The sequence below is a fragment of the Rattus rattus genome, chromosome 12 (assembly GCF_011064425.1).
Source record: "Rattus rattus isolate New Zealand chromosome 12, Rrattus_CSIRO_v1, whole genome shotgun sequence".
Lineage (NCBI taxonomy): Eukaryota > Metazoa > Chordata > Mammalia > Rodentia > Muridae > Rattus > Rattus rattus.
Genome location: NC_046165.1, coordinates 45,651,028 through 45,678,853, shown reverse-complemented (window position 1 = coordinate 45,678,853; position 27,826 = coordinate 45,651,028). Strand labels below are relative to the sequence as shown.

The 27,826-nt window shown below is 46.4% G+C and overlaps 1 protein-coding gene across 3 annotated transcripts in view; it reads right to left on the bottom strand.

The window, feature by feature from the left end:
* The window catches only part of Dgkh (diacylglycerol kinase eta), a 154,437-nt gene that overhangs the window by 45,823 nt on the left and 80,788 nt on the right, over positions 1-27,826 (bottom strand). For 2 of the 3 annotated variants that reach the window (XM_032917856.1, XM_032917857.1), the window contains exons 5-12: positions 11,714-11,818; positions 11,311-11,443; positions 8,577-8,683; positions 7,242-7,367; positions 3,876-3,978; positions 2,588-2,747; positions 890-998; positions 656-795 (exon numbers count right to left, since the gene is read on the bottom strand). In XM_032917856.1, coding sequence (XP_032773747.1) covers positions 656-795; positions 890-998; positions 2,588-2,747; positions 3,876-3,978; positions 7,242-7,367; positions 8,577-8,683; positions 11,311-11,443; positions 11,714-11,818 — 983 coding nt within the window. Of the gene's footprint in view, positions 1-655; positions 796-889; positions 999-2,587; positions 2,748-3,875; positions 3,979-7,241; positions 7,368-8,576; positions 8,684-11,310; positions 11,444-11,713; positions 11,819-27,826 lie in introns of those variants that run through there. The other variant, XM_032917859.1, reaches the window with a different exon arrangement.

The following is a 27,826-nucleotide window of genomic DNA, read 5'->3' as shown; positions in this document are numbered from 1 at the left end:
CTTTATAGATGGCCTTTCAAAATGGGGTTGGTGCTGAGGAGAGGAGAGGGGAGGGGATCGAGGACAATGTAAACAGTGGCAGGTCCTTCAGCTTCATGAGTGTTCCTAATTCCCTTTGTCTCTGGGACTGGATTTATGTTCTCCCTCCCTCCCTCCCTCCCCTCCCTCCCTCTCTTTCTCTCTCTCCACAAGCTAACAGGTCTCATTAATCCATTATTAGAGGCTCCAGCTGCAAAGTTAACCTTTTAGCTTTCTGACTTGAACAGTGATTAAAAGTAGTTGGTATCCCCAGGCACAGTGGTGCACTCCTGTAATACTGGCACCCAGAGACAATAAGACAGGTGATCTCAAATTTGAGGTCCATCTAAGTTATGTAGGGAAACCCTATCCCCAAACCACCACAAAACAAAAATTAGTAACTTCACAGTCATCTACATTTAAATAAGGAATTCATCGAAACCATTTCTTCAGCCTTTTGGCATCCATCCATCCATCATTCAAAGCATCTTTTAATGAATTTACTTTGTGCAAATTCTATTCAGGATCTCAAAGATTAATGAACAAGACCAGGAATCTTGGACTTACTACAGTTACTAAAATTATAAAAAATCAAATAACCTCAGGTTGACATATTCAGAAGAAAAACTTCTTTTACCTGTCCAACATCTTGGTGCTGGCTCGTTCCAGCTTCTCTAGTATCTGAGGGAGCTGGGTGTCGTCGTCATAGGACCCTCCCCAGCCAAGAACTCGAGCAAGGTCATTGCCTGTACCCAAGGGCAGCACCCCAAGCTGGCACTGCAAAAGAACGCAATGGTAACACTTTGAGGGAAGTCGGGGAGCAAGGGCCTGGGGTTCAAGGCCCATCTCAAACACACCAGCGCATACTTGCCTGTTTATGCAAGTTCAGTTTGTCAATCTCTGACAAAACCCAGCCTACACTTCCATCTCCTCCACAGACAAGGATCCGGAAGTTGTCAAACTTTTGGAACAATCTCAGGCTGAAAGTAAAACAGTCATTTTCAGTGTTGAGTACATAAAAAGCACGTTCTCCAATTACTGTTCGTTTTATATGCATATCTACATCCATATTAAATATAAGAGTGTGTATGTAAAAATTAACTTGAGTGCCATAGTTAACTGAGAAAACTTTTGAATTAAAAGAAAAAATTCTGTGCAGAAATGGGGATAAATTAGAAGGAAGGGGAAAGAAGACCAAGAAGAGTGAAAGTGGAGCAGAGCCAGGAATGAGAACGGAAGGCCAAGCAGACACCGGTGTGTGGCTTTGCCATCGTATACACGTCACCTTCTGAGGACTTACAGGAAAGGGAGACGCATCTCAGAGGTGTGGGGACATTGGGCTGCACCTGCCAGCCCTCACCAATGCCTGACTCTTGGTCTCCTCCCCTTCTCCCAGCCGCAGGCCTTCTTCCTTTGACTTCTGTCTCCCTTTATGTCATTCTGTCCGTACCCCACTGACCCCTAGTAAACCTTAGGTCCTGGACCAACAACCCCCAGGAGTCACACAAGGAGAGACAGACACTCAGAGGCAGAAAGAGTAGACGGCTCCTCCACAAGGGAACATACCACGCCCACGGAAAAGCCACACACGGGCCCTGAAAGGGGTGACGTACCCTAAGGCATATGTGTCCCTCACAATAAAAATGTCAGGCAGTTCACGGTCATTCTTAGACTCTAAGTTAGACAGCATCACAGGACGGACAAAGGACGGTCAACAAAAGTCCCTTAGCATTTATCGAAGTCAGCCCAAGATCCTTCAGGGCTGAAGTACTAGACAGACACCCTTTGGACAAGTCATGCACTGTGTGTGTATTGATATAAATCTGAGATAGTTTTCTATGAAGATGATTTTCTGACATTAGTGGTATTTTACATCTATGCAAGTTTATGTGACGCACACTTAAAATGTTTTTATATACATTTTTGAACTCGAAAGTTATACCAACAAGTGTGGGGTGAGATAAGGAAGCTCTGTGTTAAAATCTCTAGTTAAGGAGCACAACTTTAACCCCAGCACTCAGAGGGAAGAGAGACAAGCTGTCCCCTGTAAGTTCTGGGCTAGCCCAGTTCTCACAGACTTCACACAGGGCCTCACAGTCCTGCCTCAAAAAGCAAAAACAAACCACAAATAATGAGAAAGTTAAGCCAGAGACACAGCTTAATGAGGAGGGCTTGTGTAGGAAGTGCACGTCTATTAGGATTCAATCACCAGCAGCATTCACAAAGAACAATGCTAAGCCAAAAGCTGACAAGGCTCCAATGTAGGAAGGCGTGAGACCAATAAAGATGTCTAAGGGAAAATGCAATTTTCTGGGTTCGTGTGGTCAGTTTGGTTTTTGGAGACAAGGTTTCTCTGTGTAGCCCTAGGTGACCTGAACTCTCTGCGTAGACCATGCTGGCGCGGAACGCAGAGCTCTGCCTGCCTCTGCCTCCCAAGGACTGGGTTTAAAGCTGTGTCCCACCACCGCCTGGCCTGGAAATTAATTTTCAGGAGCAGAAGAGCCAGGCACATCTCACGCTTAAAACTGTGTTTTACTCAAGTAAGATTTGTCATAAATGAATGAATTACCCTAAATAGGGCCCTCCGTTCATTAAATCAAACACCTGAGCCGGGTTGAGCAACTGTTTAAAGCGACGAAGGAACTTCACTCCCTGATTATCCCCGCTCTTAGAGTTGACGAACACCAAGAGGGGGCTGACACAGAACGAAAAGGTTGCTCGGCAGAAACCTGCAAAACAAGCCCGGGACAAGATTAATGTGCACTTCCTCTCTCTTAAATTATTAACAGGCATTCAGAAAAAGGGAGAGAAATGGGTAAAAACAAGGAACCTTCCTTACTGCTCCACACCAGGGTCATGTAGTTCCCCCCACTGAACTAAGTTACTCGCAATGTAAAACTCGTGTTTTAGGACATAACTTTGCAGCGAAAAACCACACCGGAGACAATAAGTACCTCAATCATGGAGTGCTTGAAATATACCACCAACCTTACCAACCTTTATAAGGAACGAGATGCTGGGCTATGCGTTCACAGTTGTCAAATAATTCATGCCCATACTCGGTATTCTACAATATTCTATTTGTTCTTTGCAGAGGTCTGAGAAAATACTTTAAAATGTGTAATGAGTGAAAGACATATGGGGACAGGGAGGGCTATCGAGAGCACATCCCCTGAGCCTGACATAAACGTCCACAGCTGTTAAACGCCTGTCATGAAGCACGGCAGAAGACTAAGAGGACACACTGCAGAAACCTTCTGTAACGTGGCTTGTGGAGAAGGAGGTAATGAACACCCCATTCTAAACGGGCAATGTCAGAAAGTCTCTGGCACTTACAGTTAAGCCTTGCCAGAGTCTAGAAATAGCGAATTCATCTAGAGGAGGACAGACTCCTGCAATGAAATTACAGGAGAGCAAATCTTAATAGTAGTCCATGCTAATGGGCAGTTTCAATTATGGTGAGAGAACACACACAAATTAACCTTCCAGGAGTTCAGTACCAACTCACGATCTTCCGTCATTCGTTGGGATGTATAAAAAAAAGAAAAGAAAAGAAAAAAGAAAGAAAAAAATCTGCAAGTCTTGTGCAGGGTGATCTGGCCAATGTGTTAATGGATGCCCTACAGCTTCCGTTTCAAAATACCGTTTTGGCTGGGGATGGAGCTCAGTGGTTGGACCCATGCTTAGCTCTTCAAGATCCCGAGTTTCATCCCCAGCAATTCAAGAATCAATTAATTAAAATATAGCATCCAGCATTTATAAAAACTGACCAGAACAGCCGATTACAGTTTACCATAGGAAATTAAATCAACATTAAATACGCCAGAAACACACGCACTTACACCACTGCTACCTACCGTCAGAGTCTGTGCTATTCAGTGCAATTGGAGGGATGATGGATACTTTACACTGGCCTAGTGGACAGACAGGATGGTACACGTCTTTGCAGGCAGTGTGTACCTGACAAATAAAACAAAGAAACCTTCAAGAACTGTAAAAAAAAAAAAAAGAACCAACGCCATTCCGGGTTATAAACGACACCTACAGACCTGTTTGTTCAGGATCAATACCATCAGAACCGCTAAAGGAGCATGCACCCTTCCCGGAAACAGGCTCGCACTGTACATGAGACTCTGCCCAGAGCAGTCCACTCCTGTGGTTATCTAAAGTAAGCGCTATTAGTCAGGCATGCCTGGTGAAGGGAGAAGGGAAATATGGAAGGGGAAGAGAGGGAGGGCGGGGAGGGAAGAAAGAGGAAAGATGGAGGGATGGTATCTCAATGTCAGGGACATAAAATTTAATAAAAATAAATAAAATCTGCCATGTGCAAGCTCTTTCCGCAGTGATCCTACAACCTTCTAGTCTAACTTCTCTTAGGGCACGCGTCTGTGTGTGCTGCTATGAAGCACATGCACGACCGCTGCTCAGCCAGACCACCGCCCTGCAAGGCAGAGGAGAGAAGCAGAAGGCTCTCAAGCCAACGTGAGACATTCCGAGTGGTAAAACGCAGGGTCACTTCACCGTGGAGGAGCCTGGCTGCTCAGAACAGCTCCGGTGTCCACCTACAGAACCTTTTAAACGTGTCAGCTAGTTAAGCGGATGTTCCACAAACACTTACTTAAATATGGCTTTATTTAATTGGTCCTTTAAGAAATACATGCATGAACTAAGCCAAACCTTTCAGGAGGATAATTAAAATGCAATAAAGATTTTTATTCTCCTGATGACCTATTTGGGGACAATTCTCAACCATGACATAATAATTAACAAAAATGTGTTCTAGAAAAATTAATGTGCACAGATAGTTCTGAGGGTGCTTTGTTTTCCAGGACAGGGGTTCTCTGTGTAGCTCTGTCCTTGCTCTGTAGATCAGGCTGGCATCGAACTCGGATGTCCACCTGCCCCCGCCTGCTGAGTGCTGAGACTAAAGCATTGCTCAGTCAGATAGTTTAAAACTGTGTGAGAATCGTGGAGCAGCACAGAACGAGATCTACACAACGCTGCCTGGGGAAATCAGGGCTAACGTTCACAGACACTGTTACAGTATATGATGGATCACGTGGGTGGTCGACATTCAGGCTTTGGATGGGTTCTCGTTTGCTTTGTTTGGCCCTTTAGATGATGATGGTAGCACGCACTGGGGACCCTCATGTGCAATGTCCCCAGTCAAAGGCAAACAGGAAGCACACCATAAATGATAGAGTGTAGGAAGGATGAGGCACAAAGCGCTGTCCCAGGGGATGGCGAGAGAGGTCGAGAGCTGTCCCAGGGGATGGCAACAGAGGCCGGTCTGTGTGACAGACACAGGATAGGGCAGAAATAATTAGGGTGAGAGCCAGGGAAGAACAGGGAAAGAAAGGCAATCCAGAGCACCGCCATGCGCCACCGGGAACGGCCATGCCACTCTACAATTTCTCTACACGCAGAACTCCTCAAGGACGGTCTCTTTGGCCCAGACTGCTTAAAACTACTGACTGTGTACAGTAAGTGCATGCTCCCTGCAGATGAAGAGAGGCACGAGCCTCTCTGAAACAGCTCATCATACATCGATGCGCTTTCAAAGAGTCAGAAAAGGACAGCTAAGCCCCAGAGAAGAGAAGCGGCAAGAAACGCACAGCGGACAGAGGCCGCAGGAATTGGGAGGAGCACTGCGCCCCAAAAGGAAATGAAGGTTTGAAATGTAGGTTGTGCCGGGAACTGTAGGGATGGGGAGTGGCTGAGAGCACTGGCCTTTCAGTTCCCAGCACAGGCAAGGGGCTTATGACCTCCCCAACTCCGCTTTCTGGGAATCTGGCACCGCCTTCTGACCTCCATGGGCACACAGTGCACATACAAACATTCAAGAACATACTCACACACAGAGAATGAAAATGATGAACTGTATGTAGTGTTCCTTTAAAACAAGGAACGGTTTGAGAGGACTTCAGGAGCTAGAGGTTTACTGAGATGCAAAAGACACCTGTAAGTAGCTCTTTTCTGTGGCGTCTCTCGGTTCCCACCTCCAGGTTCCCTGCCTTCAACTCTTGTGCAGCTGCCATCCCTGATGGCCTGCGGTAAGCAATGCAAGGCAAATGAACCCTTTCTCCCAATAACCACGGTCATGGAGTCGTCACAGCAGCAGCAGCCTACCAAAGACAAGGAGGATGGAACAGGCCACAGCACAGGACAGAGAGAGTCATGCTACATTTAAAAGCGGACGGAAGCACCAGGCCACCCATCAGACCGGGCTAAAATGCTGAGGCATTTAGAAATCAGTCTCATTGACGACAATAAATGCGTCAGAACCACTCCCTTCGTGCTTTCCGCTGATCTGCCTGACACTTAACAAAAGCAACAGGCTTTACACATTTAAAATGTGCGTGTGTGTGTGTGTGTGTGTGTGTGTGTGTGTGTGTGTGTGTGTGTGTAGGGGATTAACTTTCAAATTTAAAAGACTATAAGACTCAAAACATTGCCAAACAAATCTAGCCCAGTGGAAGGCAGTCACTGCTGTGGCCAGTCAGCATGGTGACAACAGGCAGAGTGCACACGGCTGCCTGCCCCAATGCTGTCTGCACACCAAGCGCACACTGCACACAGCCATCTCTTTACATGGGCTGTCCTCACTTGGTCAGAAACCCTGTTCTCACAATAACTGACAGAAATGAAACTATTCCTTGGTTCGCATGCAATTTTTTAAAAAAATATTTATTTATATAACAGACATATAACGTCAGTCACAGCAGGGGCATAACCTACTTTGCTTGGTCTTGTGTCTGAGGACAGACACAGGACTGCAGCAAAATGACGTTTCAGATATCAATGATAACCTGATAGCACCTTGGAGCGAGCAGGGCTTTCTGAGGGTACCATGTGACTTAAGTGTGGGGGTGGCGTGGAGGGGAGGATGGGTTGCTGAAAACAGTGGCCACGATGTGATGGAATCGATATAGAAAGCCTGTATGAGACAGGGATCCTTCTGAATGCAAGCAACCTCTGTAAAGGGGCCACTTGACACCACACACACGCACACACGCACACACGCACACACGCACACACACACGCACACACGCCAATGCCATGTTAGAGGGAATATTCTTCAAATACACGAATGAGAACCATTATGTCACAAAGGGATATGTGTGCAACCAGGGTCTGCTCTGTCAGAAATTATTTGCTTTGCCTCTCGACCACACGGTTGAGCCAGTTAGGGACGATGCTACTTTAGAATATCTCACCCTTACCATTGTCTTACACCAAAGGCATTTCCAATCTTGCAGGCGAAGAACACTGCCACACGTTTTGTCACACACTGCACACTTGGCACTCACAGGCAAGTTGCCTTCCAGCCACTGGTGAGGCATGGCGACCTGCGGACAGGAAGGAGGAGCGGTCAGAGCGAAGCCAGAGGAGGAGGACGTCATCCTCACTCTGAAAAAGGCAGGGTTTCTTACTCTACAGACTCAATCGTGTGCATCCCCAGAGTCCTTCACTCGCCTTATTCACATTTATGGACCATCTAGCCTTCCTGAACCCTGAAGGTACACACAGAAAGGACAAAGGCTCACTTCAGCAGAAATCTAGCTGAGGAGAAAGGCGTAGAAAGGCTTATAGTACAGTGATCTCCAAAGGTTTCACATGCAGGATGCAGTGGAGTCCAACACTGCTGAGAGGAAGACCCAGAATTTGGCAGAATGAGCAGCATCTCAGCTAAGCACTGAAGACCACTGAGTTCCTCAGAGAAAGATCTTTCACAGCAGCCCAGCCAAGAGGCCTTCCTAAGCCTTTCTTAGAACAGATTCCCCTTCAAGCAGAAAGCAGAGGAATGCTATGAACAGTTAATTAAAAATCAAAACTCACAATCACCTAACACTTCCAATGCAACCCAAATAACCCACATTCCCACTTAACTCTCATTATACTCTGAAAGAGCACGGGGCGGGGGCGTGGCATGGCGAGGGCGTGGATGGGCGGAGCGGGGAGGGGGGCGGAGGTGGGGCGGGCGGAGGGGATGGGGCCCGGAGGGCGGGCGGGACAGGGGGGGTGGGGTGGCAGGGGCGTGGGCAGGGCGGGGGCAGGGCGGAGGGGGCAGGGACAGGGCGGGGGCGGGGTGGGGGCATGCAGGGGGGGCAGGGAGGCAGGAGGACAGGGAGGGGGTGGGGGGGCGGGGGGGCAGGGGCCAGGCAGGGGGGGGCGTGAGGGGGCAGGGCGGGGGGGGAGGGGCAGGGGGCAGGGCGGGGGCGGGGGGGGGGGGGCATGAGGGGGCAGGGCGGGGGGCGGGGGGGCAGGGCAGGGCGGGGGCGTGGGCGGGACAGGGCGGGGGGTGGAGGCAGGGCGGGGGGCGGGGGGCAGGGGGGGGGCGGAGGGGGGGGGCAGGGGGGGGCGTGGAGGGGGCAGGGGGGCAGGGGGGGGTGGGTGGGGGGCAGGGGGGGGGGCGTGAGGGGCAGGGCGGGGGGGTGGAGGGGGCAGGGCGAGGCAGGGCGGGGGCGGGGTGGGGGGCATGAGGGGCAGGGCGGGGGTGGAGGGGCAGGGGGGGCAGGGCGAGGCAGGGGCGCGGGCGGGGCAGAGCCGCAGCTTACACCATCCTCGTCCTCTATGATGTCCTTCCCGATGGAGGCCAGCGTGGTCCATTTGCAGTTGTTTGTTGCCCTTACTGCACATCTTTTGTGAGCCTTGAACTTACATACTAAAAAGATAATAATAATAATCGTATAAAGGTTTTGAAGTGGAAGAAGTTACAGCATGGCATTTTTAAAGGGGGCGAGGAAAGAGGCACGATCTTTTTGTTTGTTTGTTCGCTTTGTTTTTTAAGGTTTGAGATCCAGCAGTAGTAACTGAAATCTTAAAATTTAATGTCTTTGTATTTATGAAGCAGTTATAATGTAATATAGCAGATTTCTGATAGGAAGAGAAATTAAACAAACACAAAAGAATTAATTATTCAGAAGAAAATAGTGTAGACCTGCGCACATACCCAAAGTAATCCAGTAAGCAGAGTACCTGTGAAATCCCACTCCTCACTCTAGGTGTAGACTCCCCTCTTTTGGTGTGTTTAATCTGAGGAAATTCATTACAGTAAGTATTTTTGACATTTGCATTGCTGTGCTGTGCACTTATATTAACAGTTTGAAACTGTCGCAAGAGAAAGGTGACCCAGAGGTGTTCTAAAGTGCCAGCACAACAAGAAAACAATCAGGCAGCTTGGGAAGCTGTCACAAAGACAGCAAAGCAGTGAGTTGGAGCTGGGCCTGTGGATATCCCTTTAACCACAGCACACAGAAGCTGGAGGCAGGTGGATGTCTGTGTGTTCAACGGCAGCCTGAACTACAGTAAGTTCCATAGGACATAGAAGATGGTAAAAATATATAATTCCTTCATTACTTCAAAAGCTTGCCATTCAAAATGAAACGGCTCAGGCTGGAGAGATGGCTCAGTGGTTAAGAGCACAGGCTGCTCTTCCAGAGGTCCTGAGTTCGAATCCCAGCGACCACATGGTGGCTCATAACCATCTGTAATGAGATCTGATGCCCTCTTCTGGTGTGTCTGCAGACAGCTACAGTAATAAATAAATAAATAAATATTTTAAAAAAAAACAAAACAAAAACAGCTCTTTGGTTGGTGGTTTAGTCCCTGGGAGTTCTGGGGGTCTGGTTGGCTGATGATGTTGTTCTTCCTAAGGGGTTGCAAACCTCTTCGGCTCCTTCAGTCCTTTCTCTAATCCCTCCATTGGGGTCCCCAGACTCAGTCTAATGGTTGGCTGTATGTGGGTGGGGTAGCAGCAAAGGGGAGAAGGAATGGGATATTGGGCTTGTGGAGGAGGGGTCGGTTAGGGGGACAACATTTGAAATGTAAATAATTTAATTGTTAAAAGAAACAAAAACAACAAAAAAATGCAACAGCTCATTTAAAACAAGAATGGAGCTTTGTGATAATGAAGTGCTTTGGGCAGGGGCCTCGAGACTCACAACCCTGCATGACAAGTAGTGATGGCAAGCCGACTGTTGCTATGGTCACCAGGAAATGCAAGTGACTCTTCTGCACCTATATCTCGTAAGGTGGCCACTGAGTTCCTCCAGAGAGGGCCGAAAAACACTGCATTCCCTAGCTTACAATGTTACTACCAAAACCACAAAAACTTTGCAAATACTGTGGTAAAATTATGGGTTTTACTCAATATTTAGTCTTTACCATGCTAAGTCTTCCTAAATATTAAACAGTACTTAGAAGATAAGTATCCATATTTATTATATTTGATGTTATTAATTTTTTTTAAAGTTACCACTTAAACTTGTTTTGTCCATATACTATTTAAATAACTGTGAAGGATAATTACTCCCTGAGATTATACTTAACACTCTCAATTAAGTTAGGGGATTATGAAACATATTATTTTAAATTTTTTCAGTGAGTCTATCTGACTTCTGTTTGTGTGCACTAAGCCCAGTCACAGTCTGAACGGGCAGAGGAAGAGGGTGTGACCCAGAGCTCAGCCCCCCAGCCTCTGTGTGGAGTCAATAAACAGTTTGGAATCCATTAGGAGAGGGATCCTATCACTATTTTAACTGAAAGATCAATTGCGCATGCTTAGAATTATCCACGATATGACTGCATCTGAGAAGGAGATAGTTCTAGTCCTAGACACAACTCAAAAAAATAGTACCCAACATTCTCCACTCTTAAGTCACGAGCTTTCCTTTGGTGGCTACTGTCAGGCTTGCATTTGCTCCTTACAGCTCCTAAATCAAGTAATAACTCACACATCTTATTACTAAAAATTCTAGCAGAAAAAAAGGAAGCGAAGAGAGCCAACAGTAGCAGGGGTCTTATTTTTAGAGAACGGCCAAGCACGTTTATACAATGCCACGTGGGGGAAGGGCAGTGCTCACCTAATGTGCACGACGCTCTGGGCTCAACCCCAGTGTTCTACACAAAAGAAAAGGAAATTCCAACATGATGTCCATTTAAACGAACCGTAAGTAAAGGGAAATATTTCTAATAATGCAATATAAATAACCACTAGGAATTCTGCGGAAGGGTATACACTGGTCTCCACAGTCGATTATTAACTAAGATAACTAGAATGTACGAAGCTCAAGGGGTTTTTAGAGAGGTAGGTAGTTCCTTCCAGAGAACACTGAATTCTGAGGTTGGGCAACACTATTTCCCCAAACCAGTCCCATGTGGGTAGCGTCCAACACTGAGCTAGAACAAAACTGAAATCTTGATTTAAACAAGTCTCCCAGGCCAGTGCCCATGAGGGAGTAGCTACGGTATCAGCCGTTGGTAGAACACGAATGCAGAATGCTGCAGTACCTTCACAGGATAGGCCATGGGAGGTAACTCCAGAGAGGCTCTCTCTGCACACGTTACAGAAGGTGGGCCGGGCGTGGGAGCAGGCGTACCAGTTATGCATCCCTGAGAAATGTTCCACATTAAACTGGGCCACCTAGAAAGACAATGTTCAGACAGGGCTGTCAAACAGGAGAGCAAGGCTAGAGACCCATGACTATTTGCAACTGTGCATGCTACAGTGAGGACCAAACTTTCCGCCTGATACTCTCAACACCGAAGCACTTTAAGGAAAAACAAGGTCTACTTTAAACAAGTTCTAGTGAGCTCTCCAATACTAAGTTCTGCACAGGCTAGCTTGAGCTCTTCGGCTACTCTTACGGATGCCTGCGCTCTGAGGATAGGAAACAGGTAGATGGCACATCACCTCATAGGGCTCTCTGCTCTGCACTGACTTCAGGGAGCTGATCCAATCCTCCATTTCTTTCCTGTTCTCAGCACACAGCATGAGCCTTCTGAACGGAGTGATTATCTGAAAGGGAAGGTTCAATCTAATGATCATAAGTAACCAACCAGGGGGGATTTAAAAACCCAGCCTCTTACAAGACATTCTCTACTGAGTGTTTATGCCATTGATGAAGCAAAGAGAAGCCTCTGTAACAGAGGAGTTTTGTTCTGGGTGATCTCCAGGAAAGGGTGGCCCTCGGCAGTCTTTGCTGGTCTCTGAAGCTGTTGTGACTGATCGGGCCTCTTTCTAAAGACGACTCTCACAAATAAGCAGGCATTTTTACTGCACAGGTTGCATCTCGAAACCCGGTTTTAAATAGGCTTTGACATAATCTGAGATGAAGCACGGGTTTCAATGTGGAGAAGAATTTTAAATGGAAAATGAAAAGAAATGTGGTATTAAATTTCATAACTAACACTATTGCACTACTTCCTGTGTGATTCAGATTCATACGAAGGCCGGTCCTTCTCCCTGTGCAGAAATTTAGAGCGCTCCTCTTTAGTCAGAGCGCACCAGAAGACAGACAAAAATCCGTTGTTTAGCTTGAAGAAAAAGGAGAATTGTGACTTCATTTTTTTTTCATGATACCGGGGGGGGAAAAAAAAGCAAATTAATTGTATTAAGGACCTTGAAGCAGGTGGAATGAAAAACCCCAGGTAATAGCACCAGAGGTGTTTCAGACTAGGATCCTGACTTTCTGCTTATAAACACAGTGTCCTGCACACCGCCTTGAAGCTCTGAGACCTGAGCACCTGCGAGGGAGGGACCGTTCATGTACTTGTGGCACAAGAGTGAGAAAAATTATTGTCAAATAACACGTTAGAGCTGTACCTATATGGCAAATATAAAAGTCCCCAAGTCCAACCCCTTGATCAACTAATAAACAGACATTTTACTATACACACAGCAGGTATCATGGTAATAATTACAAAGACTACGAATCTCTAAGAAAAATTAAAGGGGACCGTTCTCTTAAGCGGAAACCAGGGGACTGAGCCACCACTGACCTAAGTCTATGGAGGCAAGCAAGAGACGTGAGCCCGTTTGAGCCACTCACCAGCCATGGTCTCCTTGCTCGCTCGCTCGCTCGCTCGTGTGTTATTAGACTGCACCGTCTTCCTGGAGCTCAGAAGCGTGTACTCCTTCTGACAGGCATGGGCAGTTAAATAGACCAGCGCACGGCCACGTGGCACCGGGGCACCAACCGCTCTGCGCTGCGTCTTTGTTAATTGCACATGAAATCGAAGACAGCCTCGCTCTCGTGTTTTCTTGATTTAAGCGACCTTGTTTGGGTAAAGCTTATTAGCAGTTGGTCACTTCTCTTCCTGAATAGTTAATGCAAAGAGCAATGCCTCTCTCATCACTCGGGAGCCAAATGGATGCTTTATTGCTTCAAAATGTTTTCCTAGGGCAGTTCATCAAATGTGGCGGAGAGGTACCATTAAATGATAATATACTCCTGGCTCTGGAGGCTGGCACAGCATCCAGAAACCTCCATGTTTCCCTGCCTCCCTGATGCTATCTGAGTAAGCACTGCCTCCGAGCCTTTAGCTGAATCGAGCTATGTGTTGGGGTTCCTTTCAGGTGCCGTCTCATGCTTTGTGGACTTCTGAGCAAAGCTTAGTGACCGACGGTCAAAACCAAAGGCCTTTCAAAACCATCGTGAACGTAAGAGGCAGAGCAGAAGGCAGGCAATGACTTCTAAATGTTCCTTAGAGATCCTGGAACTAGACACACAAGCTTCAGTTGTAAAGGATTCCAGCAAGACCGCCGTGGGCACACCTCTCATGATAATGAAGTTAAGAATATGTACTTGTGACTTCCACTTTCCAATCAAGACTTTATTAAAGATGATAATAAAGCAAGCAAGCACAGTGCATCACACACTTCAGACCAAAGACACAAACGTAGAGTTATTTCGATGCGTGGCTCTTGTGATTGATCACCACTAAGAATCTACTTATCGTAAAGCCGCACTCTAAGAAGTCAGCGTGGAAAAAAAAAAAACATATATCAGCTCTTCATGAAGGACGTGGAACAAATATGGCTAGCTTTGTGGGTGTGGTACTAAAAAGCCCACACTGTCGGAGCTAAGTCAAGCTTGCCTCAGCCAGCAAACCTGAAGCTTCCGAGCCTGGCCCTTACCCTCTAGGTTTGTCCCTCAGGCAGCTTCCATACACTAATTCTCCTCCCCACTGCCTGTATGGGAAAGAAGCCCACGGCCATGTGGCGGACCACAGGCCCTGGTTAGTCCCCATCACTCCAGCTCCACCTCTCACCACATTTTCTAGGGAAAAGTTTGAGGAAGGGCAAATTCAGGAAATTATTTGCTTCTTAGCTGAACATATACCTGACTCAGACTTCAATACGATCACAGGCTGCCCAGGGCTAATGGGAGGTCAGAACTCCTTTCTCACATTAGGGGACTTGGGGCTTTCTTCCTACATCTGTTGGGGCAAGTCTGGGAAGTTTCTGGAACCAGAGGCTGTGCTACCTTCTCCTGTAGGAGCTGAAGCTTCCCATCCCACAGTGATCCCTATTCTCTGCCTGTAACTCTCTTCCTGTCACCCCAATAGGCACTCACTGGTTGCATGACCACCTGAACTACTGTTCCTCCGACTACGGCAGCCCCCGAGGCACTGGCGCAGACACATGCTCATCGGTCATTACTGAGTGTGCTCAGTGGGCCAAAGCAGGTTTGTCAGAAGAGAAGGGAGGAAAGGGAACCATGGATTTACTTGTCTGGAAAACCATGGTTCCAAGCAGTGGCATCTAAATTGGTTTCTTAAATGGTGCCTAGGAAAGTAGACAAAAATCCCCTTTAGTAGACATGGTGAACAGTCAGTTACTGCAAAACGATCGATCCAGCCACACCATTACTCACTTCTAGAACTCAGGAAGAGCTCAGCCTGGCTGGGGAGGAAGACTCTTTAACCCCAGAAATTGGGAAGGCTGAGGCAGAAAAAATTTTTTTTGAATTTGAGGCCTTCCTGGTCAAGACAGCAAGTTCTCTATTCAGGCTGGCTACACAGTGAGCCAAAAAACAAAAACAAAAAAACAAACAAACAAAACAAAACAAAACAGTCTGATAAGGCATTAAATATAAAATCCTATGAAACCATATAACTCCATGGTACACAAGCTAAAGAACAAAAACAAAACCCAGATACTATCAAGAGATTATAGACCAGTTTAGTTCTGTTTGTTCTTTTATCTGCAGTTTTTAAAGCAAATATCTAGTCTCCCTGAAATAAAAACCGTTTAATTTGTTTTACTGACAGATGGAGGTTGATAATGTAAAATGTGCAGGAAGGTTTAGGTGGGGAGAGAGATGTGGGGAGGGGAAGGATGAGGGGGCCAGAGGAAGAGAAACCAATCCTAGAGGTGCTTGGAAAGTCCTGTGGAAACTTACAGTTTTGTAAGCTTCCTAAACAACTAAACTAGAATTATCCTCCATGGGGGATAATGGGCCTATTAGAAGTTAAAGGCTGTCAAAAACCAAACCAAACCAAACCAAACCAGACCAAACCAAACCAAACCGTCAGATGTAGGGCACCTGCCTACCAGTTGTTGGTCAATTGTGTCCCAGAGGATAGAGAATCCTGTCCCCAACACACCATACACTCAGTCTCCCCCCTCCCCCCTGTGTCTCTCTCTCTCTCTCTCTCTCTCTCTCTCTCTCTCTCTCTCTCTCACACACACACACACACACACACACACACGGCTACTATCATTGCTCTTGGTTGACCATAAGAACTCCATGTTAAGACCTATTGCTGAAGACGCCCATACACTTTCGTCACAGGACATGGAGAAATCAAGTTGGTTCTGATCTGAAATCGTCCTCCCTTTAGCTAGCCTCATAGCACTGGAACGTGTGATGCTGGGTGCCTGGAGTGGGGCGGGGGTCATCAACAATCTTACCCAGCTGTGAACCCTGTTAACTAAGATACTGACTGGGGTGGCAAGATATAGGCATAGGTGAAGGACGGCCCAAATGTTATGGTAGGTACCTACCGTAACTTTCTGGTTGGCTTTAAAGCACACTCCACAGGAGGGGATGCAAGCAGGTGCTGTAAACATAGCCAAGAACCCACGGCTGGAGAGCTGACGGCCCCTGTGGGGGCCTACTACGGTTATTGTGCTAAATGGATACAATGTCAAACCGCCCTCTAAAACCAGAGTCTCTCAAAGCCTACATTAGTGCAGACCTCAGACCTCCTCAGAAAAGTTTCCTTTCAGCAATGGACTGTGGTTAATGCAGAAACCCACAACTGTTCCAAGCACAGAGAATAAATGTGTGTGGAAGGCTCAGCTACAAATAGGATTCTCTATATCCTCCCATCTCCACCACCCGACACACACACACACACACACACACACACACACACACACACACACACACACACACAAAGACTTGGGGAAATGGAGGACGAGGAAAGCTGTGAAAGTCAGTGGCTGGGGAGGACTGAGGCAAAGCAGCAGCTTGAGATGTAACACAGCAGTTTAACTGCGCTCACAGCAGCTCAGAGACCTGTGGAGACCTGCACAAGATGAAGCCAGTACAGCATGGTTCAGGGAGGGCTCACGGGTTTTCAGGAGATTCTGGGGAAAGGAGAGTCAGTTTTCCTCAAGTGTGTGACCCTTGGTAAGTCAACCAGGCTACAGTGGCTGGCTCCATACCCTAAGGAAACAAGCAGGAAAGACTGCACTCAGTGGGAAAAGGAAGAGAGGGTGAGAAAGAGGAGGAGGAGAAGGAGGGAGAGGAGGAGGAGGAGGGAGAGGAGGAGGAGGACACAGTGACAACAAAAAGTTGGGAGGGTGCAGAGAGGAGGGAGGTATATCTGGGAGGAACTGAGGAGAAAGGCGAGAGATGAATTTGATCGAAACACACTGCATGTACTGTTAAAGAATAAACTATGTTTCTAAAGGAATATTTAAGTATGTGGTGGACTCAAGCTCTTCTGTATCTCAGCACCGCCTGGTTTGCTTGCTTTTAAAATCTCAGTTTACAAGTTACTACTCCCCGACCCAATGAAGGTACAGGGAGGTACCCATTCTCACAAAACAACACCAGCAAACAAAAAACTCCAGGTGATGCAAAGGTAGAGACGAGTTTGCGAACCAGTGTCTATAGGTCATTTTCATCCTGTACAACAATGTTTGAGGTCCCAAAGGAAAGAAGTTTCTAAGGAGAAGTGAATCAGAGGGAACTGTCTGGAGTCATGGCAACCTAGCCTGAATCACAATAGCACCTTCCTTTATGTCTGCGGCTGTAAATGTTCTTCTGAACCTCACTCCTGCTGCTGCTAACTAGGGACAGAGCAGTCACTCGTGGTGGTCGGGATTCACTTGATGAGACAATCCAGGTTGGACTTAGCTAATGGCTGACCACCTCTTACCAGGGACGGAGACCTGCAGTGTCATTTACAGATTCCATACGTACTATGTCTTGTATTTGTGTTCCAATATGAAAATCATAAGAGTAGTAATAAAAAATGGAGGTATCTACCAATAAAACTCACTGTCTAGTAAACAAACACCATCAGAAGTAGGACAATGACCCTGGACAAAGAAAGTAGCCGTCATATTAAGGGTGTGGGAGGGGGGTTCTCCTAATTCAGTGAACCCAACCTTACCTAAAGCAGCAGTGGAGACTGAGTGAACTTGCAAAGCATGGGGGAGTCAGAGCCCCCCTCCGCTGACACGGTTTCGTTACGCCATCCACTGTTACGATCTGCCACAGTTAGACTACAGAAGACACACAGCCTGAACTCGGACGCCTGGCTCTGAGAGAGAGGAAACTCTCCGGCATTCTCCGGTCAGTATGCGTCCAACATTTTCCGTTAAGAAATCTTATTTCTGACCTAACGTCCTAACGGACTACAATCCGCCCTGTTCAGGTCTAGCTGGGTGCTAATCTGGAACCGCCTGGCTGTAGCACAGGTTCACACAGGGTGAGACGTCTTTCCTGGAGGCTCCGGCACGCAGGGACTGTACCTGAGCTGTATCGTCATTGTCTCTATTTACTATGACTTGACTAATCAGATCTAACGGTACTGCGCCTTTTTAACACCAGCTTAGCTCTCCCTGTAGCTGTCAACTGCTCGGTCTTAATATATTTCTCCCATCGTCCCTCATGAAATCTAGATGCGGCTCTTTAATTATGTATGTTGCTTTTTTTCTCATTCTTTTTTTATGGAGTGAAATAATTCACGTTGACAACTTGAATGTGCCAAACTGCAATGTGATCATGTATCTCCTTAAGTGACTATTTTAGGAGCAGAGATGCTCCCAGTTCTTCAGTGTAGCCTGAGGACCTCCACTTCCCAAGTACATGGACGTGCAAGGGCACAGGTGCACATCTTCATCCCAGCCCAGCCCCCACACGGCTCTCTGGAGCACCTCTGGGAGAGGTATGAGGGCGGGTGACGATGATGACTTTAGACGTAATTTTGGATTCGCTCTGGTACAGCTCCAGACAATTTTGTCACTCACCAGGTTAACAACCACGATGGTCATTTAAACGTCTAACTTTCCAGTCGGTAAGCGCGGTGCCAGGTCTCTTCACCTTTGCTGGGTTTGGCCCCTCTTTTGGCTTCCTTCTGATGCCAAACCACACTACTCCCATGCCTGCAACATTACCCCTTTAGGGGTCATTATTCCAAAATAGCTTTCCGTGTACAACACCTGATATGATATACAAGGTCCTGATTCCCAATGCTTCATTTGGGTGTCCTATATAAACTCTTGTACTATGTGTTCTTTAAAACAGATTGAAATCTACTAGAATTTGATAGGTAGAAATAAAAACAGCTAAAGTCCCTTCCTGACCAGTTCATGGAACTTGTATTAATACTGATCCCTGTGGGAATTTTCATTTTGTGAGTCTTACATTGAGCTTCCCAAGTGGTCTGGTTTCGGGGTCAGTATTTCCCCTAACCGATCATCCCACTGCTGAAGCCCCATCTGGTTCCTCAGCTGGCAATTAGTTACTCAATTTCTTCCTAAAAATTAATAGATTTAACGTATATCTCCTCCAAGGTTGCTTACATTTTAATGGAAGAAATGGCATTACACTGTAGGACAGCATACAATGGAACTAAATAATGACATAATGTCACAGTGAGTTCATTCAGGGCACTGTGACCACAGAAAGTGCCTGAGTATATTCGACTGACAGTAAAATTTAAGTCAACAGAATTTCAGAATAGGCCTTGAGGTGCTGGGGACATGGCTCAGAAAGAACACTTCTTGCTCTTCTGTGGGACCTGGATTCAATTCCTAGCACCCATGTGGTCTCACAACCATCTGTCCAGGGGCTCCAGAATCCTCTTCTGGCCTCTGTCAGTACTGTTAGCATATGGTGCACAGACATACACGCATACAAAATATGATAAACAAAAAGAACTTTTTTTTTTTTTTTTGGTTCTTTTTTTTGGGAGCTGGGGACCCCGGAACCCAGGGCCTTCAGAGCCCTAGGTAAGCAGCCTACCTGTCTGAGCTAAATCCCCAGCCCCACAAAAGAACTTTTAAAATGAAGGCATGTGCCAGGTGGTGTCGGTGCCCACCCTTAATCCCAGTACTTGGTTGGGAGGCAGAAACAGACAGATTTCTGGGAGTTTGAGGACAACCTGGTCTTCAGAGTGAGTTCCAGTACAGGCAGAGCTACATAGAGAAACTCTGTCTTGCAAACACACACAATCACACACACACACACACACACACACACACACACACACACACACACACACACACCCCCAATACTAATCTGCAGATCGGATACTAAGACATTTTCTATTAGGCAGCACACCGTGTGAACAGGCCTCAAGATCACTCCCTGTGGAATGTCACCGAGGAGCCACGTTTATACTTGTGCACCCAAGACACACGCATGGCCCCTATGCTTTTGCTTCTCACTGGTCAGTCAGTTTGATCGAACTGACTAAAATAACAACTTACAAATCTATGGCTGGGGTGGGGAGATACCTGTCATGGAGACTGGTAATCTCAAAAGTCAAAACCTCTCCCACAGGCACTGAGAATAAAGGGGCAGGCTCGTTATGGGCGCAAGGAGAACTACGCCATGCCTGCTGATCTATCTGGCATGGAGACTATGCACCCTCTGGATGAAATAGTTGTTTTGACAATCAAGCTACGAATCAAGTAACTCCCCTCACACAACAACACTGATGTGGGAGAATTCTGTAGCAGCATCAAATCAAACTTTACTCACTTGTGACAAGGACCAAGGAAGACAAAAGTGCAAGCACTGAAGAGTGACTTCTGATGGAAACTTTTCAAGAACAGACACAGTTATTCTAGGTCAATAAATAACAAGGGGCCACCCTTGCCAAGAGGATGCCTCTCTCCTTCTCCATGGGCATATCTGACTCCTGCCTTGGGCAGAAAGAAAGGCACCGCCTCTCCGATCCCCCCATTGTCTCATACATTAAGTGATCTGTCCACAATTTGTTATTCCTTATGTAGACATAAAAAGAGCAACGGTAGCATTGTAGAAGGAAATGAAGTGATTTCTCTTCCCTCACCACGCAAAGGTAACTGCACAGCTGCACTGAGTTCCCTTCACGGCTTCTGCTTAGGCAGTGTTTGCCACGAAAGCTGGAAATAAGAGTGGCAGCCTACCTTCTGTAGCCGCAGGGATGTCTACTGAAGAGTGCAGGGACAAGTGTGATGAGGTGAGAATAAGACAGGGAAAGAGAACGGATAGAGCTACAGACGCAATGAGGAACAAGGGATGGACGGGACAAGAGGCGGCCACCACAGAGTCATCCTGTGTTTGCCTACGTTTTCAATTTGTTCCCTTTCAAAGTACCATGATGGCTAATCTCCAACCTGAACTCTATAAACATGGCAAGAGGGAGCCTTGAATTAAGAACTGCCTCTGTCACACTGAACTGCGACTACATCTGTGAGGCAGTTTCTTGATGACTGGCTGATGCAGGAGGGCCCGTCCTGCTGTGGCTGCTACTATCCCTAGGCAGTTAGGACTCAGCTGTGTAAGAGAGGCTGCTGAACACAAGCCTTTGAAGTGAGCCAGTCAGCGGTGCTGCTCTACAGTCCCATCCTCTGCTCTTACTGTATGCCCACCATAACTTCCCTCACTGCTGAACTGTGACCCAGAAGTGTAAGCCAGAACTTCCCTCAGTGCTGAACTATGACCCGGAAGTGTAAGCCAGATGAGCTCCTTCCTCCCCGTCTTGCTTTTGGTCACGGTGTTTATCGTGGCAGAAAGCAAACTGAGAAAACACTGATATATTCTGAACCCCAACCTAAACTCTTAAGGGCTAAAGCGAGAGACTTGAGGGTCTCATTCTCCTTACAAACACTAACACTGTAAGCAACGGCTTCAACGCTAACACCCCCAGACCAACTGTCTGCCCTCCCACCTCCTTCCCAAGAGCAAACTCATTTACACAAATATGCCGTCTTCCTTTTCGGTGTAACTAAATGTCCACAGAAGCTAATGAAATAAGGCTTCTGAGCATTGGCTATAATGGGAAGGGGGTATTGACTGATAATAGCTAGCAAATTCGACTTCCATAATTCATGAACGTCAGAGGCTTTTCTTAAGAGAAAGTCAGCTTTCTCCCTTCACAAATTGAAAAGTCCTCTTGGAGCTAGGGGTGTATCTCAGTGGCCCAGTGTGTTTACCCTGAAGCCTTCAGTTTAACCCTTAGCACCCACAAAACACAACAAAACTGAACTCACCCCTATTTCAAGCCCAAGGAATCACGGCTCGAAAGTATCACTTCCCATGTTAATTTAACTGCCATCTACAACTAGAGTTATTTTTTAAGTGCCTCAATGTATATAACAAATTCTAATGCCAATTTTCCTGGAAAAAATATACATGGATTTAGTGCTTTCTCAGTACTAATATATATTTCCTCATATTCTCCTCTCTCCTTTCTCCTCTCTCTTTCCCTCTCCTAGTATTTCCACAAAAAATGTCAAGTACTAAAAACTAATTTAAACTTTAAAAATAGCTTAAAAGTAAAATTTCCTTCAACAGTGGGAAAGGCATGAGAAGACATGAGTCAGGAGGCAGACAGACCGCTATGCCTGGAATATTCCTCTAGGATCTCAGCATATGCTAGAAAGGAGGAGAATTTTTGTGTCAGGATTAATGGCATGGGACACAGCTGCAAGTTTAGATAGTGTTAGTGTGTAAAATTTTACAAGTCTGCATACTATGAGTAGCTATTTGTGGAATAATTGTAGTCCAGGAATACATCCTCGTTGTACTGGCACAATAAAAAAAAGTAGCAATCTCTGTTTTCCTTGCACAACTCTAAAGCTCTAAGCAAAGGTTTAGAAGTCACCGAAGGCCATGTATTGGGTTTGAACTAAATTCTTCCAATCTTTGTAGCCATCAGACACAAAAGAATGGGAAAGATTGTGCTGATCGGTCTGGAAGACCAGGCAAGTGGTACACACCACTCACTTTGGTGCTGGGGAGATAATTCAATTGGTAAAGTGCCAGCCTGGCAAGTAGGAGGACCTGAGTTTTATTCTCCAGATCCCAAAGATATATGTGCGCTCTTTAAAGAAGAACAATAAAAACATAAGAAAGCCTCTGGCAAAAATTAACCATAATGATCATAATCACAGCCGCACTAACAAACAAGTCACTGTGAACCAGGAACCCTCAGGGAACAGAAGATATACAAGGTACACAACCTCATATGGCATGGCATTGGGGGTTTTACAGTGTGCATGAGAAGTGGAATTTTCTGCATTAATCGTAACACTGAGGAGGATAGTGTTCCAGGAATGACTTACGTAGGCCTTGTAGACACACCCACGGTAAATTAGTGGTAGTGGTTAATGGGCACATTAAAAGTGTGACCATTCACTTAGTATTTTCAGACTGTGCCCAAGATCAGAACAATGCATTAGCTTCATTCCCCTGGCACAAGCTCTTTGGTTTGTAACTGTAAATGGCTTTGTACAGTACACGTATGCAATGGGAAATTTCAAAACAAAATAATTATCTTGCTTTGTATTGCTCACTACAAAATGGGACACTTCTAAAACTTAAATTTTCCATTAGTCTGTGTTCCAACTTAAGGATACTTGACTTGACTTTGCTATAAACTTAAAATAAGCCATGGGAATAACACCCCCAAATCACTTTGATAGAGTTGAACACACCTCTCCAATTGCCTACTTGATGTTCCCAGGAGATCTTACAATTACTTCAAATTCACCCCGTCCAGTTTTCGCCTCCCGTAAACCTGCTTTTATATCTATTACCTACCCACTTCCTGCAAACCTGCTTTTATATCTATTACCTACCCTTGATTCAAGCACAATTTATACCCCAAATCCAGCCCTGCATTAGCCTCCTCTTCTCTCCCTCTCACTGGGGACACAGCCGTCTAGTCTTTCTGCACAGGGCTCTTGCCCACTCTTTCCTTCCTTCCCATGGTAGACAGCCAGACTCCTAGCAGTGCTGCCCAAGGTGCTTCTCAAGCTAATTGCTGCCCCTTGTCTAGCGCATCAGAGGAGAAGCTGCCAGAGAAGGTCGGTAATACATAATTCTTGATAGAGAACTTGAAATACTTTTGGAATGGGAATGCCTGCTGCTTAGGCCTGCCCCAGTTACCAACTTCCCTTCCTAAAGATAAACATTGTTCCGCTTCTTTGTGTATCTCTCCAGGGACCGTCTATCTATACGTGAGAACTATGTGCTCTCTTGAAGTTTAAACACACAAAATGCATGCATACATCATCATATCGTGAAATCCTAACAGGTCTCTATCTGAGTTTTCTCCCTGAATGAAATGCGGAATTCAGCCTGCATTGTCACATGCACATCTGATTCAAGAGGATGCACTGCGTTCTGTGGTGATGTTTCATGTGTCAGTCATTTCTGATTGATGTACCTGGGTTCTTTCCAGTCTTCTGCTATGACAATGTGAAGCCAATGCCCATGTAATGTGTCCCTCCGCAAACATCCATAGAATGGTTCGCTATCTATCGTGAGTCCAGAGGCTGAGGCAGTGACGCCTCGGGAGCAAGGCTGAAGCAGCTCCTTTACACTCTCTCCTGTGAAATGTGTGTCCCGTTCACACTGACTCCCGTGTGTGTCCCGTTCACACTGACTCCCAGGTTAGAGGCTTTCAGAGGTTTTTCTACGTCACTTGAGAATAACAGCTTCAGCTCTTGCTAGTGGGCATAAGTACCCATCACAAAAAGCTCATCAAGTACAGTGACATGGAATGATACAAAGGCTCCAAGAAGGTACAACAGCTCTGTAGATAGCGCACTGCCCCCAACAAACATGGCTCTGCACACTCCGGCCACCGGGAAACGTTACTGACTGACTGACTGGTCTCAGACACAGAACACTAACAAGGCTCGCACAGAAACCAGAACAGAACTGGAAAGGTGCTTCAGCTGGTGGAGGGCTGGCCAAGCAAGCACAGGGGGTCAAAAATCTACCCCCAGTGCTCACACAAAAGCTGGGAGGGGAAGCATGTACCTGCAATCCCAGCACTGGGAGGGGACACAGTAGGATTCTGGGACTTCCTGGTCAGCCAGTCTAGCTGAATAGCAAAAAGAAGACATGGCCGCACTGAGAAGAAGCAAAGACATTCCAGGACTCCTGAAGTCCCTCTTTGGGGTCTCGATGTGCGATTTAGGTTAAACTGAAGACAGTGCACACACATAACTAAGCAGCCCTGGCCACAGTGTGGTGTCACCCTCTCACGTTGCTTTGGTTCCTGACTCTCCTACAAGGTGGCCTGACAAACTGTCAGACCTGTGTGTGAAATCTCTTTCTGAGAGACGAGTTCGTTCGTCTTTTGGTTGGCACCAGGCTTCAGCAGTCTGTCTGCCAGAATAGGATTCCCAGGGAGACCCCAATTTTCTAGGGGCAACTGCTTCAGACCTCTAATAGTCAAGGGTGTCTCTCTTTCTCTACAATATCCGCTAAGCCCTTAACAGTTCTTTGCTACTAGTCTGTTTTCTCTCAAAACAAAAAGACTGTTTTGAATGGTTCGCTATCTATCTACCTAGACTGTTTGGCCTAGAGTTCCCTCCTGGAAGAGCTGGTAGATCTTCCCCACTCAGTCCTGATTAGCTAATACAGCCTGGCTTTCGGGACCGTCCAACCCCCTTAGTCCACCCACCAGCAAGTCTCGACTGCCGAAACCAGTGAGAATGGAGGTCTCCAGCAGCTATCACTCAACCCCTCTGCCGTCGATCCCCTCTGCCGTCGATGGGCTTCCAACCTCACTGGTCCACTGCAGATCAGGCTGTCAGCTGTCCTGCACTAACACCAACCCATCTCTGCCATCACGAATCAAGATGAGGACGGCGCTCAAGAGCACAAAAATGAATAAGGCAACAACTTCTACATGGAAAACCCCTTCCTGGCACACATGCTGGGAGATGTTCACACACATAAGATAATTTCTAAAAAGCATACCTATGCCAGGTTACTACCATCCTGTGAGCCTGAAAATTCTAGTATGCCATTCATTCTCATGGAAAACACTCAAAATTTAAATAGTAATTATGCTATCAGATGACTACCAAACTTTACCCTAAGCTGTCGGAACCTCTCAGCCACTTTAACCTGTTTACTGGAAGAGGAACATCCCCTGGGCTTATTGAGGTAATGAGGTGAGATGTAGAATGAGCAGTCGCTGCGTACTCACCACTCATTATGGCCTACACACCAGAGCTGTCAGATCAAAGGTACTGCTTGCTGCTGTATAAGAAATACCGTCAACTGCTAAGACCTTACAAAACAACAGGCTTTCCTTAGTCCTGTTTTAATTTTTAACATTCAACATAGAACACTAATTATTAAGATACATTTTTAAAACCAAAAGGTTGATACTTTAAATTGTCTAATGAAGTTAAATCTGTGAGGTCTGGGAATGTGCTGGGTTCTTCACCTCAGGATGCAAGGCCTCTGCAGTTTGGGGTCCTCCTGCCTCACTCAGATGGCTACCACCTCATTCAGATAGCTACCGCCTAGCAGGCCCTCTTTGGACATAACCAGATACTTATTTCCAAGATTGTTACTATGGCCAGTAACTCATTTGCCCCTATTAGGCCCCTAGTCCTGGCACTGACATGGGGCAAGATACTGTCTTTTACAGAGCCCTTCAGTCTGGACTGCAAATAAAGATCGGAAATCAGAGCTCACCTACATGAGTACGGGGCCAAAGTGTCTTTAACTAAACCCTTCATCAAGACGTGTGCGCTGAAGTTCAAGTAAATCACGTAGCCCTTCCTCAGAGAGTACAGCCACGTATGACCCTGAGTAGTCCTTCACGCTGCCTGCACGTTTTCAATGCCTCTGCTGAGCCAGGAGGCCAGAGGCTGTGGCTGCTGGATCAGTACCTGAGACAAAACTCTTACCGGTACCCATGAAGTTCCACAGGAAAAGGATCGTTCTCAAAGTTTAACTCCTTATGCTTACAAGGGCCAATTGTGGGCCATGGTGTGATGTCATAGCTCACAACCACATATTTGGAACATACGAAGGGCCTTGAACGTGAGACACCCACAGGAAATAGATTTATCATTTGTCCCAAGGCCAAGAAGGCTGTGTGGCAGGCTATCATTCACTGGGCGCTGCAATTTGACAAAATCACTATGGAGGTCAGTCCTCTAAGACAATCCACCAAGGTCTCAGAAACCTCATCTGGACAGAGATGCCCTATTGGTCTTGCACAAAGTACCTCAGACTAAAGTCCACTTAGGACACCAGCTTCATATAACCCTGGCAACAGGCCCAGTGATAAAGAGCTTTTCTGTCCAGGAGAAAAGGAAGGCTGGCCTGCTGGAGCCTAGACTGGCCTCAAACTCACGGCATTGCTCCTGCCTCGGCTTCTAAGTAGAATGCTAGCACAGAACCATTTTAAAGTATTGTAAAATATTTTAATCAACACAGATACAAAATAATTAGGCTGGCTTACTATTAGGATTCTACTATTTATATAATCAATGCTGAGACCACTGCAATGAATCACGTCTATAAGACTTACTGGTTTAAAAAAATAATCTGAGTCACCGTATATAATATAAAAATTTCATGAAGATGCAGATATTTACAGTGATACTATAATAACCCAAGCATCACAGAGGAATATCGGGAAATTCTGTGCCTATGTTAGACATGAAAGGCTACTGCTTACCCAAAGAAAACAGTAAGTTTATAAATATCACTCATTTGTGCATTCAGTTGACAAATGTGGACTGGCTTTCCCCTGTGCACCGTGCACCAGGCCGGGAGTCAGTGAAGTCACAGGATTGACTCTGGAAGGGAATTCGATTCCTCATCCCATTGCTCCCACACACTGACAGCTGGTCACTGAGCCCGCAAAGCCTTCTTGAAGGAAGCTCATTGGGTTCTTGCTGTGTGGACTCGTGACACAGCCTGTGGAAGGGGTGAGGCCACTTCAGTCATTCCAGACCATGTTTCCCTGACTATCCCAAACCAACAAGAGCCCCACATTTACACAGCTCTTCATTGTCCAACCTTGAGACGTTCGCTTCAGCTCTCAGCCTGGGCCTATCCTGAAGACTGCAAGAGCCACTGTCTGATGACAGGGAAGAGGATGACTGCAGAGCACTAACAATGGACACGGCCGTTACCTCACAACCGGCCGGTTCTACCAGATGATTCTAGCTAGAAAGTTCTTCCCTGTTGAGCTGAAGTCAGCCCTCTGCGGATTTAACCACGCAAATCGATCACTGCCTCACCTATATGATACCTCCTCAAATATTCCAAAAACTTTAAAACTTAAAAAATGTCACCACTACCACCATCATCATCGGGTACATGTATGGAGGTTAGAGGACACCTCTGTGAGTCAGTTCTCTCCTTCAACCTTTACATGGGCTCTGAGGACTAAACTCAACTTGCCAACCTCGAGTGACAAGATCTGTAACCTGCTGGGCCCATGTTGCCCATATTCCCATTATTATTATTATTGTTGTTGTTGTTGTTGCTGTTGTTGTTGTTATTTTTTACTTATTCAATTT